This window comes from Procambarus clarkii, chromosome 71, assembly GCF_040958095.1.
Source record: "Procambarus clarkii isolate CNS0578487 chromosome 71, FALCON_Pclarkii_2.0, whole genome shotgun sequence".
Lineage (NCBI taxonomy): Eukaryota > Metazoa > Arthropoda > Malacostraca > Decapoda > Cambaridae > Procambarus > Procambarus clarkii.
In genome coordinates, this window is record NC_091220.1 from 10604193 (window position 1) to 10621045 (window position 16853).

Below are 16853 nucleotides of genomic sequence, written 5' to 3' on the forward strand. Positions count from 1 at the left end.
TTAGTTTTTATCTTAAACTGGTTGAGAGAGGTACAGTCTTTAACATAATTGGGAAGGTCATTCCACATTCTGGGTCCCTTGATTTGTAAAGCATTTCTAGTTTGATTAAGTCATACTCTTGGAATATCAAATAGGTATTTGTTTCTGGTGTGGTGCTCATGGGTTCTGTTACAACCTTCTAGGAAGCTTTTAAGGTCAGGATTACATCACAGTTCAGCGTTTTATATATATAAAGTACGCATGAGAGAATGTGCAGTGACTTAATATCTAGCATATTCAGAGATTTGAGTAAGGGTACCGAGTAATGTCTGGGGCCAGAGTTAGATATTGCTATATAAAACGCTGAACTGTAATGCCAATCCTGACCTCAAAAGCTTCATAGAAGGTTGTAACAGAACCCATGAGCACCACACCAGAAATAAATACAGTTTTGATATTCCAAGAGTACGACTTAATCAAACTAGAAATGCTCTACAAATCAAGGGACCCAGAATGTGGAATGACCTTCCCAACCATGTTAAAGACTGTACCTCTCTCAACCAGTTTAAGATAAAAACGAAGCTATACCTAATAACTCCATGTAATCTACCTTACCCCTATAATGTCAACCCATGTCTGTTTTTTTTTTTTTTTAATGGCGCTGTTTGTCGACAGAATTGTATTTGTGCTGCTTTTTCAGCTATGTTCCCCCCTTTTTTTATCTCTTTTTTTTTATTTGTTCTCAACTCATTTTATTCTTTATGCTCAATTAGTATTAAGCTTTAGTCATTTAAGTTTTTCATGCCCGAAACGCTTTGCGTAATAGTGGCTTTAGGCATTGTATGTACTAGCTCTATCTATAAATCCATCACTCTTTGTAAAATCTCTTGTATGTATGTACCTTACCTAAATAAACATTTGATTTGATTTGATTTGAAATAAACATTTGATTTGATTTGATTTCATTTGTGTGTGGGGTTGGGGTCAGAATAGATGAAGGTAGTATCGTCAGCAAATAGTATAGGTTTAATAATGTTGGAATGAATACATTCAGTATGAGTGACGCTGCCGAATAAAGTAGACTTTCAGGGCAAAACTAAAAATTAACCCATAGAACTGTCTACCCGCCGAAGCCGTAAATGCTAAAACACTTTTGATTAAACAGAGCCTGATAAAATAATTTGGACAAATTAAGGGACATTTGACAAGCCACCGGCTTCCTGTCCTCGCCGAGACCACTAGAGAGATAGACTCATGTAAACTTAGAGAAATAAAGTGGCTTTAGGCATTGTATGTACTAGCCCTAACTATAAATCTATCACTCTTTGTAAAATCTCTTGTATGTATGTACCTTACCTAAATAAACATTTGATTTGATTTGATTTGATTTAAATATTTTAAATTTTTTAAAATACATAAACATGAAAAGCCTTAGGCTCGTCACTCTTGTTTATTTAAATCCGTATTATATAAAACTGACTGAAAGATTTTATATACAATTCTAAAGTAATTAGCTAAATTAATTTTAATACAATTATGAGACAAACATAATTAATTGTATTGTTCAAAAAATATATTTATTTAAATATAAGCTGTTAAGATATATGAAAGATGAAATGCTGTTGATGACCCGGATCTTGGAGTCTCTGGCTGACGTGTTGTTGCCTGGCCAGCTGACAGTCTGTGGTCACTGTCTGCTGTGTACTGCTGCTGTCTGTCTTGCTGCCTAGTGAGCCGCAGTGTCTGGCTCGTGTGTTGCTCCCTAGCCAGCTGACTTGTCTGCTGTTGTGTTGTGGTGAAAGCGGCGCGAGAGACTATGGCGGGTCAGAAGGGGTGCGAGACGGTGGCCAGTGTGACCTTCCCGTCCTACTGTGTGACAGCTGTCAGTGGACGGCATGTTGTGGTGGGCGGCGGCGGCGGAGCTGCCAAGACGGGCATCAGGAACCAGTTTGTAAGTCGTCCCTCCCATCACATTCTCATCAAGTTCCTTCCCCCCCTCTTGACATTCTCACCAAGTCTTGGCTCCCTTGACATTCTCACCAAGTCTTGCCTCCTGCTTGATACCTGGTTGATGGGGTTCTGGGAGTTGTTCTACTCCCCAAGCCCGGCCCGAGGCCAGGCTCGACTTGTGAGAGTTTGGTCCACCAGGCTGTTGCTTGGAGCGGCCCGCAGGCCCACATACCCACCACAGCCCGGTTGGTCCGGAACTTCTCTTAGAAAACCATCCAGTTTCCTCTTGAAGATGTCCACGGTTGTTCCGGCAATATTTCCTATAGTCACTGGGAGGACGTTGAACAACCGCGGACCTCTGATGTTTATACAGTGTTCTCTGATTGTGCCTATGGCACCTCTGCTCTTCACTGGTTCTATTCTGCATTTTCTTCCATATCGTTCACTCCAGTACGTTGTTATTTTACTATGTAGTTTAGGGACCTGGCCCTCCAGTATTTTCCATGTGTATATTATTTGGTATCTCTCTCGTCTCCTTTCTAGAGAGTACATTTGGAGAGCTTTGAGACGATCCCAATAATTTAGGCGTTTTATCTCGTCTATGCGTGCCGTATATGTTCTCTGTATTCCCTCTATTTCAGCAATCTCTCCTGCTCTGAAGGGGGAAGAGAGTACTGAGCAGTACTCAAGACGGGACAACACAAGTGACTTGAAGAGTACAACCATTGTGATGGGATCCCTGGATTTGAAAGTTCTTGTAATCCATCTGATCATTTTTCTGGCTGACGCGATATTTGATTGGTTATGCTCCCTAAACGTTAGGTCGTTGGACATCATTATTCCCAAATCCTTGACGTGCTGTTTTTCTACTATGGGAAGATTCGATTGTGCTTTGTACCCTGTATTATGTTTCAGATCCTCATTTTTGCCGTACCTGAGTACCTGGAATTTATCACTGTTAAACATCATGTTATTTTCTGCTGCCCAATCGAAAACTTTGTTGACATCTGCTTGTAGTTTTTCAATGTCTTCCGCAGAGGTAATTTTCATGCTGATTTTTGTGTCATCTGCAAAGGACGACACGAAGCTGTGACGTGTATTTTTGTCTATATCAGATATAAGAATAAGGAACAGTAGTGATGCAAGGACTGTACCTTGAGGTACAGAGCTTTTAACATCGCTTGGACTCGATTTTATCTGATTGACTGTTACTCTTTGTGTTCTGTTCGACAGGAAATTGAATATCCAGCGTCCTACTTTTCCAGTTATTCCCATTGACCTCATTTTGTGTGCTATCACCCCATTGTCACATTTGTCGAACGCCTTTGCAAAGTCTGTGTATACAACATCTGCATTTTGCTTTTCTTCTAGGGCTTCTGTGATTTTGTCATTGTGGTTGAGTAACTGTGACAGACAGGATCTTCCTGCTCTAAATCCATGTTGTCCTAGATTGTGCAATTCATTGTTTTCCATAAAACTAGAAATTTGATTCCTAATCACTCTTTCAAACACTTTTATTATGTGTGATGTTAGTGCAACTGGCCTATAATTTTTTGCCAAGGCTTTACTCCCCCCATTGTGCAAAGGAGCTATATCTGCAGATTTAAGTGCTGCTGGTATCTCCCCTGTATCCAGGCTCTTTCTCCATATTACGCTTAGTGCTCTCGCTACTGGTACTTTACATTTCTTTATGAATATTGAATTCCATGAGTCAGGCCCAGGAGCTGAGTGCATAGGCATATTGTCAATTTCTCTTTCAAAGTCTTCCGAGTTTGTGGTAATATCTGTTATATTATCTGCAGCTTGAATGTCATTCATAAAGAGGTTGTCTGGGTCATCAACTTTCATGTTGTTTATTGGTGTGCTAAACATAGCCTCATACTGGCTTCTTAGAATTTCACTAATCTCTTTGTTGTCCTCTGTGTATGTACCTTCATTTGTAATTAACGGTCCAATACTGGTTGAGGTTTTGGATTTTGATTTTGCGTATGGGAAAAAATATTTCAGATTTTTCCTTATCTCTTGTATAGCTTTCTGTTCCAATTCCATTTACTCAGACTCATATGATCGCTTCAACGTTTGTTCTATTTCTTCGATCTCCCTGCTTAGGCTTATTTTCCTTGCTTGTGATAGTTGTGTCTGCCGAAGCATTTCCGTTATATTTTTCCTTCTCCTGTATAGTCGTCTGCGTTCTCTTTCTAGAGTGGTCCTCTTTCTGCCCCTCCTCACAGGTACGTGCTTCAAGCAGACCTTGTAAGCTTCAGCTGTCAGTTGAGCTATTCCCTGTGTGGGAGTTTTGTCGCTTAAGACCGTCTCCCATTGAATGGTTGCAAGGTCTACATTTATTTTTTCCCAGTCAATCCTCTTATTGTTGAAATTGAATTGATTGAATATTCCTTCTCGCTTGTTGGGTCTCTTAGATCTACTACTGTTATTTATGCTAGTTCGCACTTCAATGAGCTTATGGTCCGAGTATGAAGTATCTGAGATTGTGATGTGTCTGATTAGTTCATCATTGTTTGTGAATAGCAAGTCTAGTGTGTTTTCGTTCCTAGTTGGTTCTGTAATCTGTTGATTGAGCGAGAATTTGTCACAGAATCTCAAAAGTTCTCTGACCTGTGGTTGGTTATTTCCCGGATCATTCCCTGCTATGATATTTGTGTTTGCCCTCCCTTGACATTCTCACCAAGTCTTGCCTCCCTTGACATTCTCACCAAGTCTTGCCTCCCTTGACATTCTCACCAAGTCTTGCCTCCCTTGACATTCTCACCAAGTCTTGCCTCCCTTGACATTCTCACCAAGTCTTGCCTCCCTTGACATTCTCACCAAGTCTTGCCTCCCTTGACATTCTCACCAAGTCTTGCCTCCCTTGACATTCTCACCAAGTCTTGCCTCCCTTGACATTCTCACCAAGTCTTGCCTCCCTTGACATTCTCACCAAGTTTCTCCCTCCCCCTTGATATTTTCACCAAATCCTGCACCCCTTGACATTCTTCCCCCAACGATGCTCTCGGCAAGGCTCCCCCAACCCACTGCGATGCTCTCGGCAAGGCTCCCCCCCCCCCCTGCGATGCTTTCGGTAAGGCTCCCCCCCCCCCTGCGATGCTTTCGGCAAGGCTCCCTCCCCCCTGCGATGCTTTCGGCAAGGCTCCCCCCCCCCTGCGATGCTTTCGGCAAGGCTCCCCCCCCCCTGCGATGCTCTCGGCAAGGCTCTCCACCGCAATGCTCTCGGCAAGGCCTTCTCCCCCCCCCCCCCCCACCGCAATGCTCTCGGCAAGGCTCTCCTCCCCCCCCACCGCAACGCTCTCGGCAAGGCTCTCCCCCCCCCCTGCGATGCTCTCGGCAAGTCTCCCCCCCCCCCCCCCCCCCTGCGATGCTCTCGGCAAGTAACCGCGATGCTCTCGGCAAGGTTTCCCCTGCGATGCTCTCGGCAAGGCTTCCTCCGCAATGCTCTCGGCAAGGCTTCTTCCGTCCCCATGAAGCTCTCACCATGCGTCCTTCTGTCTAATCACGTTGACATCTAATCATAATTTGGTTAAATGTTGAAATGTAAGTCTCATCCTAACCACATACTCAGACCTTGACAAAGCACTTGGGAGATTGTGAAAGACTTGGTGTAAAACTCTTTACATAAATTTCACAATTTTTTTTTGTGAAGCCAAAAGCAAAAAATGTGGGTTTTTATCCTATGTTATTATGTTTGTGAGAAGACATTACCATTATTGCAATGAATTATTATACTGTACCGTATTATTATATAATAAAGAAATATTAAGTATCAGTCTCTTTTAGTATACAAGTTCTGTAGTGTATTGGTGTTGACCAAAATCTTGGTATCAGTACTCTGCTCATATTAGCCATCAGACCCTAAGATGTTGATGTAACCTAACTTGTACAGAGAAGCTTGGCTATCTTCTTATCTTGAGGTTATCTTGAGATGATTCCGGGGCTTTTTAGTGTCCCCGCCCCCAGGAAGCAGCCCGTGACAGCTGACTAACACCCAGGTACGTATTTTACTGCTAGGTAACAGGGGCATAGGGTGAAAGAAACTCTGCCCGTTGTTTCTCGCCGGCACCTGGGATCGAACCCAGGACCACAGGATCACAAGTCCAGTGTGCTGTCCGCTCGGCCGACCGGCTCCCTCCTGACTGGCTTGGAGTGTTGGAAAATTTGCAATGCCCTGAGACTAGTTAGTTTAGCTTAGCTTGAGGTAAATAAGCTTTCACATGACTTTCCAACCCTTCTCCATACTTACCATTCCTCATCTAATCTGTATTTCAAATTTATTTTACATTTCCTAATTTGACATGTAATAACATTTTCGTTTTGTTTCGCAGGCCCCCTCACTATCCAACCCATTGTTGGCGTGACAGGGGTTGGTGGGCGGCTGTTGGGGTGTGATGCTCCATAGGATGGCGTTTCATCTGTCCTTTTTGAGCCTTGTGCTTCTACAGCCTTCCTTACTAATTTTATTGAATTTCTTTTTCTCTTCCTCATGGTTCTTGTTTTCCTCTCTGCCTCTCCTCCTTTCTGGTTGTTCTTTCCTGCTGACTTGGTTCCATTCTTGAATATTCTTTCAGTTGCCGTCATCTTTTCTGATGCTGGGTGAATTGAGATGGCACTTTCTCGTTCATAGAACTGAATACCTGTTCAAGCAAAGGGAAACTTTTATGTCAGACTACTTCTTTTTGCTGAACCCGATCTCGACACACTGATGGTTCCTAGGGTAATGACTGTGGGGGGTATATATGTATGATACACTCCTGGGTAGGCCCTGTTTTGTCAGGTTCCCTGTCTTCTAATTGTGACTCTATAGTCTTTTATTCCTCCTGCACACCTGTCCCTTCGGGCTGATGCCCATCTTCCTCCCTGGTCATTTTCATGTTTCTCATTCTCCCTCTCCATCTGAGACTATGGGGGCCATTGCCCAGTGTGTCACTACTGGCATGCCTGTGTCTCAGTCAGAAATGGAAACTTGGTTTCCTCCTCTCTTCCTCCCCAGCGGGTAAGGAGTAGTCTGTCCTTCCTGTGATTGTCTCTACCATCTTGGATCCTGTCTCTTCTGTCTCGGTTGCAGGGTTGGCTGATCAGGCTATTGAGGTTCCCATGGTCCTCGATTCTTCCTCTTATTCTCTTTGTGGTGAAGTGCTCCCTGCTGTTTCTGTTGCTGCTGTTTACCCGCCCTCCCTCGATTGCCCTTTCCCAGTACCACCTCCCTCTCCAGACCCCATCAGTTCGTCTGATGGGGGTCTGGAGCATTTCCCACTACTCTGCTACTAAATGTAAACTTTCTAACATCTGTGACTCATCTGAGTATCAAGCTTCCTTCCATGTCCACTTGTTCTGTTGTTACATTTCATCTGGTTGATACCTGGTTGATGGGGTTCTGGGAGTTCTTCTACTCCCCAAGCCCGGCCCGAGGCCAGGCTTGACTTGAGAGTTTGGTCCACCAGGCTGTTGCTTGGAGCGGCCCGCAGGCCCACATACCCACCACAGCCCGGTTGGTCCGGCACTCCTTGGAGGAATAAATCTAGTTTCCTCTTGAAAATGTCCACGGTTGTTCCGGCAATATTTCTTATGCTTGCTGGGAGGACGTTGAACAACCGCGGACCTCTGATGTTTATACAGTGTTCTCTGATTGTGCCTATGGCACCTCTGCTCTTCACTGGTTCTATTCTACATTTTCTTCCATATCGTTTACTCCAATACGTTGTTATTTTACTGTGTAGATTTGGTACTTGGCCCTCCAGTATCTTCCAGGTGTATATTATTTGATATATCTCTCGTCTTCTTTCTAGTGAGTACATTTGAAGGGCTTTGAGACGATCCCAATAATTTAGGTGCTTTATTGCGTCTATGCGTACCGTATATGTTCTCTGTATTCCCTCTATTTCAGCAATCTCTCCTGCTCTGAAGGGGGAAGTGAGTACTGAGCAGTACTCAAGACGGGACAACACAAGTGACTTGAAGAGTACAACCATTGTGATGGGATCCCTGGATTTGAAAGTTCTTGTAATCCATCCTATCATTTTTCTGGCTGTCGCAATATTTGCTTGGTTATGCTCCTTAAACGTTAGGTCGTCAGACATTATTATTCCCAAATCCTTTACATGCTGTTTTCCTACTATGGATACATTTGATTGTGTTTTGTACTCTGAATTATGTTTAAGGTCCTCATTTTTACTGTACCCGTACCGTATCTATTTCCACTCTATCATTCCCCCTAAGTATTTTCTATATCTCTTTCATGTCTCCCTGCTTTCCTTTTTTCTAGTGATGTCAGATTCAATTCTTTCAGTCGCTCTTTGGATCCCATCCCTGACCATTCTGGGACGAGCTTCTGAACCTTTTCCAGTTTCCTTGTCTGTTTCTTTAGGTGGGGGCTTCATGATTAGGCAGCATACTCTAAGACTGGTCTCGTGTAGACAGTGTAAAGCTAAATGTCTCCTTACTTAGGTTTCTGAATGATCAAACCTTTGCTAGAGTAGAGTACACTGCTGATGTTATCCTATTTATGTGTGCCTCTGGAGTTAGATTTGGTGTTATATACACCTCCAGGGTCTCTTTCTTGAGTCATCACAGGTAGATAGTTTCCCTCTGGTGTGTACTGTCCCTTTGGTCTCCTTGCACCTACTCCAATTTCCACCACTTTAAACTTACTGTACTTATGCTGAACTCCAGTAGCCATTTCTCCGACAATTTCTACAATTTGTTCTAGTCCTCTTGGAGGACTCTACAGTCCTAGTCTGTTATATGTCTCATTAACCCTTAAACTGCGCAAAATGTCATATGATATGTGACATTGAAGGGGGTATAAGCTCGAGAAATATTTGAATTATGTCAAAATTAGTTAAAAATGTTAAACAAATCTCCAACTTATTGGCTTCAGCTTCGTGAAACTGTCATCAAAATATTTTCAGAAATTGATTTTAGATGAATATTTAAAAAAAAAAAAAACATTTTGTCGATAAAGAGAAGAGCTCCTATTAACTGGAACTGAAGAATAATGCAGTAATATAGTTACAAGCACCTGTCTGACGCACAAAGAAGAACAGTAGTAAGAAGTGTCCATAAAGTGGCTATGCAGCTGGTGCCTTTATAGTATTGCTGAGTAATACATAATACCACAAATAATAATGAGTAACTATGTTATTATGCTCTATTTTGTTATATATCATATAAATACATTGCCCAATGTTGTTATCAGTTACTTCCAACAATGTCCAAAAAATATTTTTTGTTATGGGAATTTTTTTTTTTTTTTAGGATTTTAGTTTTTTTCCTCCTTTGTTTATTATTTGAATTTGTTTTAAGCTTTACATCCTGGAGAGTGCATACTTGTCCCTAACTATGTGAAGCCAGAATTAAATTGGTCAACAAATAAATCAGTTACAACTCTCAGAATTTGGGACTTTGAATTATTTTTTGGCAGATTTTTTCAGATTTCAAATTCTATTTTCCTTATTTTTTTAGGCTGTTTTGATGATTAGGGACCAGAATAGGGTTTTTTTATATATATAAAGTGTACCCTAAATATACTCCCTAAATCATTATAATTATTATAATTATCCCTGTATTATGTTTTATTGATTTTTTTCCTGACTTCATTTCTACACACATATACCTACAACTTTCACATACTTGAGTACGAATGCCAACCAATGTTTATTACAACATACAAGTAAATTCACGAATTAGAACTACCTTATTCATTGTTGATAACTTCAACTTCAATTATATCAATAATTAGAATTTCAACTTACTTCAGTACCCAAAAATCTAGCTTCTTACCGATTCTCACCATTTTTACATATAGTTTGCTCAGCTGTCTGTTCTACAATCCCTATAGAATTGATTTTTCATAAACTCTAAACGTTTGGAGTTATACATTTTTGTTGTCTAAATTTGCACATATTTCAAATGTCATATTGAAATTTTTCTTTTACAGTTAACTATACTGAAAACCTTTATTCTAAATATATGAAAATGAATATCATATGATATTCTGAGAGCATAATAACACCAAATGCATAATAACAGTTGGTGATATTTTTATATTTTTGCAGCCGATTTCAAAATCTGACGTTTTCAATATTTAATTTCATAATTATTTTTTATTTTTTTGTTTTTCAAGTTACACTGGTATCATTTAGACAGAGTTGGAGCATTTGCCTAGTAGATTATTAAAAAAAAAAAAAAAAAAAATTGAAAGTTTCAGAAAATTAAAAAACTGAGTTAAATGTTACTCATCATATGAGGTTTTGCACAGCTTAAGGGTTAATTTTGCATCATCTGCAAACATCGACATATAAGAATCAACTCCTGTAGATCAATTACATATATTAGAAATATAATGGCTGCCAGCACCAAACCCTTAGGTACTCCACTCGTTACTGTTCACCAGTCTGACTTCTCGCCCCCTTATTATTACTTTTTGGCTCCTGCCTGTTAGGTAGTTCCTCACCCATGTTAGGGCTTTTCTGCATATTCCAACCTGCCTTTCAAGTTTGTATAGTAATCTCCTGTGCAGTACTGTATCAAAGGCTTTTTGGTAGTCCAGAAATATGCAATCTGGCTGTCCTTCTCTGTTCTGCCTGTTTGTTACTTTATCATAGAATTCCAGAAGGTTTGTTAAGCATGATTTTCCCCTCCCTGAACCCATGCTGGTGTTTGTTTACATACCTAATTCTTTCTAGGTGGGTAGCCTATCTTAACCTGATTATTCTTTCAAGTACTTTGCAGGGGATGCTTGTTAATGGTACTGGTTGATAGTTAAGTGTGTCTTTCCTATCTCCTTTCTTAAAATTTGGTATCACATTTGTCTTTTTTCAGCAATTGGGTAACTCTCCCTTTGAAAGTGACTCATTAAAGACCCTTGCTAGAGGTACGCTGAGGGCCTGTGTTGCCTCTTTTAGTATCTATGGCGATACGTTGTCTGGTCCAACTGCCTTAGTCTCATCCATTGTTGCCAGTTGTTTCATTATGTCCTCTGCTGTCACCTCTACATCTGATAGTCTCTAATCCAGGATCATCTCCTTTTCTAACAATAGGAGCTTCTCAGACTCCCATTTGGAGATGGGGTATAAAGATGGTGTTTTAACTACTACTGTGCTGTTAAATTTTGGTAGAAATCTTATTTGGTTTGTAACCGCATTGTGCTAGATAATGTTCCAGTGGTCTGTCGGGCATTTCTTCACAATGTTGACGCTTACTAATATTAACTGTTGACCAACTTCTGTCTCCAGGATGTCTATGAACTTTATCACAATGGGACTCAGACTGTAGGAGAACGCGTTCTCTCGTATGACGTTGGCAATCATTGCATCACCAACATGGTTGCGTGGCCTGGAGCTATCACCGCCGTGTCTAGTAGAATGATGGCACCAGCCATCTCTCTAGCCATGGGACTAGAAGAGAGTTGTGTTCTATTAAAATTGAAGCCACTGCTGCAGACCGTCAAGAAAGATGAAATTCTATCTCAAGTTCCCAAGGCAAAGGAAAAAGGTTTGTACTAAATCATTTATGAAGGTTGTGGATATGTAATACATATGATACATATATTAATGGGGAAAATGTTGCTAATTAATTCTTATTCTTTGGAGAAAGTTGGAAAACTTTTAATGTAATGGACTATTGCACTATTAGTACTCACCTAGTTGTACTCACCTAGTTGTGTAGTAATGTGTAATGTAGTGTAGTGTAATGTAAGGAGAGCAAAATTTGTGTTTGAAGGTGTCAAGGGACTGCCATTTTCCATACATGGTGCAGTCAGAGAGTGTGGCTCTATAATACTTGTTGTGTTCAGGGACAGTGGCTCTGTAATACATGGTGTGGTCAGGGACAGTGGCTGTGTAATACATGGTGTGGTCAGGGACAGTGGCTGTGTAATACATGGTGTGTTCAGGGACAGTGGCTGTGTAATACATGGTGTGGTCAGGGACAGTGACTGTGTAATACATGGTGTGGTCAGGGACAGTGGCTCTGTAATACATGGTGTGGTCAGGGACAGTGGCTGTGTAATACATGGTGTGGTCAGGGACAGTGGCTGTGTAATACATGGTGTGGTCAGGGACAGTGGCTGTGTAATACATGGTGTGGTCAGGGACAGTGGCTGTGTAATACATGGTGTGTTCAGGGACAGTGGCTGTGTAATACATGGTGTGGTCAGGGACAGTGGCTGTGTAATACATGGTGTGGTCAGGGACAGTGGCTGTGTAATACATGGTGTGGTCAGGGACAGTGGCTGTGTCACATGGTGTGGTCAGGGACAGTGGCTGTGTCACATGGTGTGGTCAGGGACAGTGGGTGTGTGTCACATGGTGTGGTCAGGGACAGTGACTGTGTAATACATGGTGTGGTCAGGGACAGTGGCTGTGTAATACATGGTGTGGTCAGGGACAGTGGGTGTGTGTCACATGGTGTGGTCAGGGACAGTGGGTGTGTGTCACATGGTGTGGTCAGGGACAGTGACTGTGTAATACATGGTGTGGTCAGGGACAGTGACTGTGTCACATGGTGTGGTCAGGGACAGTGGCTGTGTAATACATGGTGTGGTCAGGGACAGTGGCTGTGTCACATGGTGTGGTCAGGGACAGTGGCTGTGTAATACATGGTGTGGTCAGGGACAGTGGCTGTGTGTCACATGGTGTGGTCAGGGACAGTGACTGTGTAATACATGGTGTGGTCAGGGACAGTGGCTGTGTAATACATGGTGTGGTCAGGGACAGTGGCTGTGTAATACATGGTGTGGTCAGGGACAGTGGCTGTGTAATACATGGTGTGGTCAGGGACAGTGGCTGTGTAATACATGGTGTGGTCAGGGACAGTGACTGTGTAATACATGGTGTGGTCAGGGACAGTGACTGTGTAATACATGGTGTGGTCAGGGACAGTGGCTGTGTAATACATGGTGTGGTCAGGGACAGTGGCTGTGTAATACATGGTGTGGTCAGGGACAGTGGCTGTGTAATACATGGTGTGGTCAGGGACAGTGGCTCTATAATACATGGTGTGGTTAGGGACAGTGGCTCTGTAATACATGGTGTGGTCAGGGACAGTGGCTGTGTAATACATGGTGTGGTCAGGGACAGTGGCTCTGTAATACATGGTGTGGTCAGGTACAGTTGATTTGCCATGCATGGTGTGGTCAGGAACAGTTGATTTGCCATGCATGGTGTGGTCAGGAACAGTTGATTTGCCATGCATGGTGTGGTCAGGTACAGTTGATTTGCCATGCATGGTGTGGTCAGGTACAGTTGATTTGCCATGCATGGTGTGGTCAGGAACAGTGGATCTGCCATGCATGGTGTGGTCAGGTACAGTTGACCTGCCATGCATGGTGTGGTCAGGAACAGTTGACCTGCCATGCATGGTGTGGTCAGGAACAGTTGACCTGCCATGCATGGTGTGGTCAGGAACAGTTGACCTGCCATGCATGGTGTGGTCAGGTACAGTTGATTTGCCATGCATGGTGTGGTCAGGTACAGTTGATTTGCCATGCATGGTGTGGTCAGGAACAGTGGATCTGCCATGCATGGTGTGGTCAGGTACAGTTGACCTGCCATGCATGGTGTGGTCAGGAACAGTTGACCTGCCATGCATGGTGTGGTCAGGAACAGTTGACCTGCCATGCATGGTGTGGTCAGGAACAGTTGATTTGCCATGCATGGTGTGGTCAGGAACAGTGGATCTGCCATGCATGGTGTGGTCAGGTACAGTTGACCTGCCACGCATGGTGTGGTCAGGAACAGTGGATCTGCCATGCATGGTGTGGTCAGGAACAGTTGACCTGCCACGCATGGTGTGGTCAGGTACAGTTGACCTGCCACACATGGTGTGGTCAGGTATAGTTGACCTGCCACGCATGGTGTGGTCAGGTACAGTTGACCTACCATGCATGGTGTGGTCAGGTACAGTTGACCTGCCACACATGGTGTGGTCAGGTACAGTTGACCTGCCATGCTTGGTGTGGTCAGGTACAGTTGACCTGCCATGCATGGTGTGGTCAGGTACAGTTGACCTGCCACGCATGGTGTGGTCAGGTACAGTTGACCTGCCACGCATGGTGTGGTCAGGTACAGTTGACCTGCCACACATGGTGTGGTCAGGAACAGTTGACCTGCCATGCATGGTGTGGTCAGGTACAGTTGACCTACCATGCATGGTGTGGTCAGGAACAGTTGACCTGCCACGCATGGTGTGGTCAGGAACAGTTGACCTGCCACACATGGTGTGGTCAGGTACAGTTGACCTACCATGCATGGTGTGGTCAGGTACAGTTGACCTGCCACGCATGGTGTGGTCAGGTACAGTTGACCTGCCACGCATGGTGTGATCAGGTACAGTTGACCTGCCATCTTACCCATGTAGTAATCCTATTTATTGTCACAATAATTCTCCAAGCAGCCCGTCTGTGCTCACCTTCAGGTGAGAGACTTGCCGAGCATTTCTAATATTTGCACATGGTTTTCACTGATGATGTCATGAGCATCAGTGGTGGTGTCTTCTGCCAGATGGGAACATTATTAGTCTGTGTTGTATACTTGGGGCTTCATCGTATGTTGTGTGGAAGTTAAAGCTGAAGTAATATATGGGTTATATTGTCGCTTATTAGTGTAAACGTCTGTTGTTGTTGTTCACACCAATGTTGATACAAAGTACACTTCAGCTTTGAATCTGGTTTATCATTGTTGTATTTGACATGTTGTGGGGTCCTGCCCTTCTTTAAGTATGTTTGTCTAATTCCCTTTGCATCTGGTATTTGCATTAAAGAGCTTCTTGTTTCAATAATTATTCCATTAGTAGTAGTTATTGTGATTATCATTTATCATTTATAGTTGGATTTGTTCTCAACTTACAATCAGGAATCCTGGGTTCGATTCCCAGGTGGGACAGAAATGGTTGTGCATGTGTTCTTCCCAACTATTTCTGTCCTTAAAAGGCTTAAGGTCTCTGTTCACCTAGCCCGATAGCCCGAAACACTATGCGTATTAGTTACTTTAGGTATTGTGTGTACTAGCTCTATCTTTAAATCCAACATTATGTTTATAACTGATCTTCAATGTATGTACCTTTACCTGAATAAAAAATCTAAATCTAGCAGTAAATAGGTACCCAAGAGTTTGTCAACTGTTATGAAGTTGCAACTTGGGAAGGGGCAGTAGTTTGACCTTTGGGGGAACCTAGATACAAGCCTAAAGTATATTCAGTATTCTATATACACAGGCATTCTGTCCCTGTCAAAACAAATCATTCCCATTTCAATTCCTGTAATAATATCAGCTTTCATATTAAAGGCGACGAGTCACAATAACGTGGCTGAAAATATGATGACCAAATCACATACTGTACTGTATCAGAAAATGGAGAAACGATGACGTTTTGATTTGTTTTGGACCATTATCAAGATGTGACCATTATCACGGCTTGATAATGGTCCAGGATGGATTGAAACCCCTCGTTGTTTCTCCATTTTCTGATATGCGGTTTGGTCATCATTTCATATTTAAGTACAGTACAATACATGTAAAACGTACGAGTTTTCTCAGGACACAGCGGCTTAAGAAGAAGAAGAACAAGTGAGCGAAGTGCAGAAGAAGGTTCGACAGAAAAAGAAGAGATAAGAGAGGAAAAACGGAGAAAGAAGTCACTCAATACAACTCTGCGTGGAAATAAGTATTTTTCGTTTGATGTGGAGAAAGTCAACTCTGCAGAAACAGTTGTCAAGTATGTATATTTAAATAGTTTTGTATTATGAGCCAGCCTAATGCATAGTAGATGCAAAGGAGAGGCTAACATTACATAGCAAGCCCTTAATGAGTTTACACATGATATACGATTAGAGTATCTTGAGGTTATCTTGAGATGATTTCGGGGCTTTAGTGTCCCCGCGGGCCCGGTCCTCGACCAGGCCTCCAACCCCAGGAAGCAGCCCGTGATAGCTGACTAACACCCAGGTACCTATTTTACTGCTAGGTAACACGGGCATAGGGTGAAAGAAACTCTGTCCATTGTTTCTCGCCGGCGCCCGGGATCATACCCTGGACCACAGGATCACAAGTCCAGTGTGCTGTCCGCTCGGCCAACCGGCTCCCCTATAAAATATAATATCTTTATTTAGGGGGATTCCCTCCTGTAATACTTAGTTTTGCTACTTTTTCTCAGTCTGCACACCTTAGGTTACTGGATCAACAATTAAATTCTTCAACTGTTTTTTTGCTTGCTATTTACAGTATGTGTTGGTTATCATCTCCAGAAATACTGTATGAGATCGCTTATCTAGATTCCGCTAAACTGGATATTTGGGTTATCCGGCCAAAGTCACATCTGGGTAATTTTCTGGCAAAACTTCACAATATCCAGATAGTGATCCGGATAACCTTAGGTTTGTCTGAATATCACATACAGGCATAGACTTTAAATCAAGTTCAGATAATTTTCTGGCAAAACTTCTCCATATCCGGATAACAATAGGGATAACCAGATCGAAATGGCTTCTTTGATGGTGTCCCACCTTTTGGCTTTGTCCCGGTGGCAGTATGAAGTTTCCTAGCAGTCCTTCCGATTATTTTTTGTCTCATCGTAGGTATACGTCGCTTTCAAGGTTGTTTTGTCCTTTCTCTCGTGGTTGTTTCAAGACGGTCATCTTGAGCCAAATACCGTCGCTTCATATCGTGTGGCACTGGTGGAGCTGCTGCAGCTTGCGTTCGGTATTGATGTTACTTCTGCTCCGTTTCACAAGCTGTCTCGTGCGTTGTTTCACCTTTGGCCTGCTCATGCACCGCTTAAGGTGTCCTAGTCCTTGGATTGGGTCCGCTCTTTTCTGTCTTCTCCTTGGTTTGTTGTGGGTCCCTTCAGTTCAGGAATGTTTTTCCAAAGCTTTTTTCTTGTTGGCATTGACCTCTGGGGGTCAGGTTGGGGAGCTT

At 42.7% G+C, this 16853-nt stretch overlaps 1 protein-coding gene across 1 annotated transcript in view; it reads left to right on the top strand.

Moving 5' to 3' along the window:
- The first annotated feature begins 1600 nt into the window (after positions 1-1600).
- LOC123745518 (guanine nucleotide-exchange factor SEC12) overlaps positions 1601-16853 on the top strand; it is a 41455-nt gene continuing 26202 nt past the window's right edge. The window contains exons 1-3 of the mRNA XM_045726106.2: positions 1601-1930; positions 11175-11433; positions 15477-15654. Of these exons, the coding sequence (XP_045582062.1) occupies positions 1796-1930; positions 11175-11433; positions 15477-15654 (572 nt within the window). The 5' untranslated portion in view covers positions 1601-1795. The remainder of the gene's footprint in view (positions 1931-11174; positions 11434-15476; positions 15655-16853) is intronic.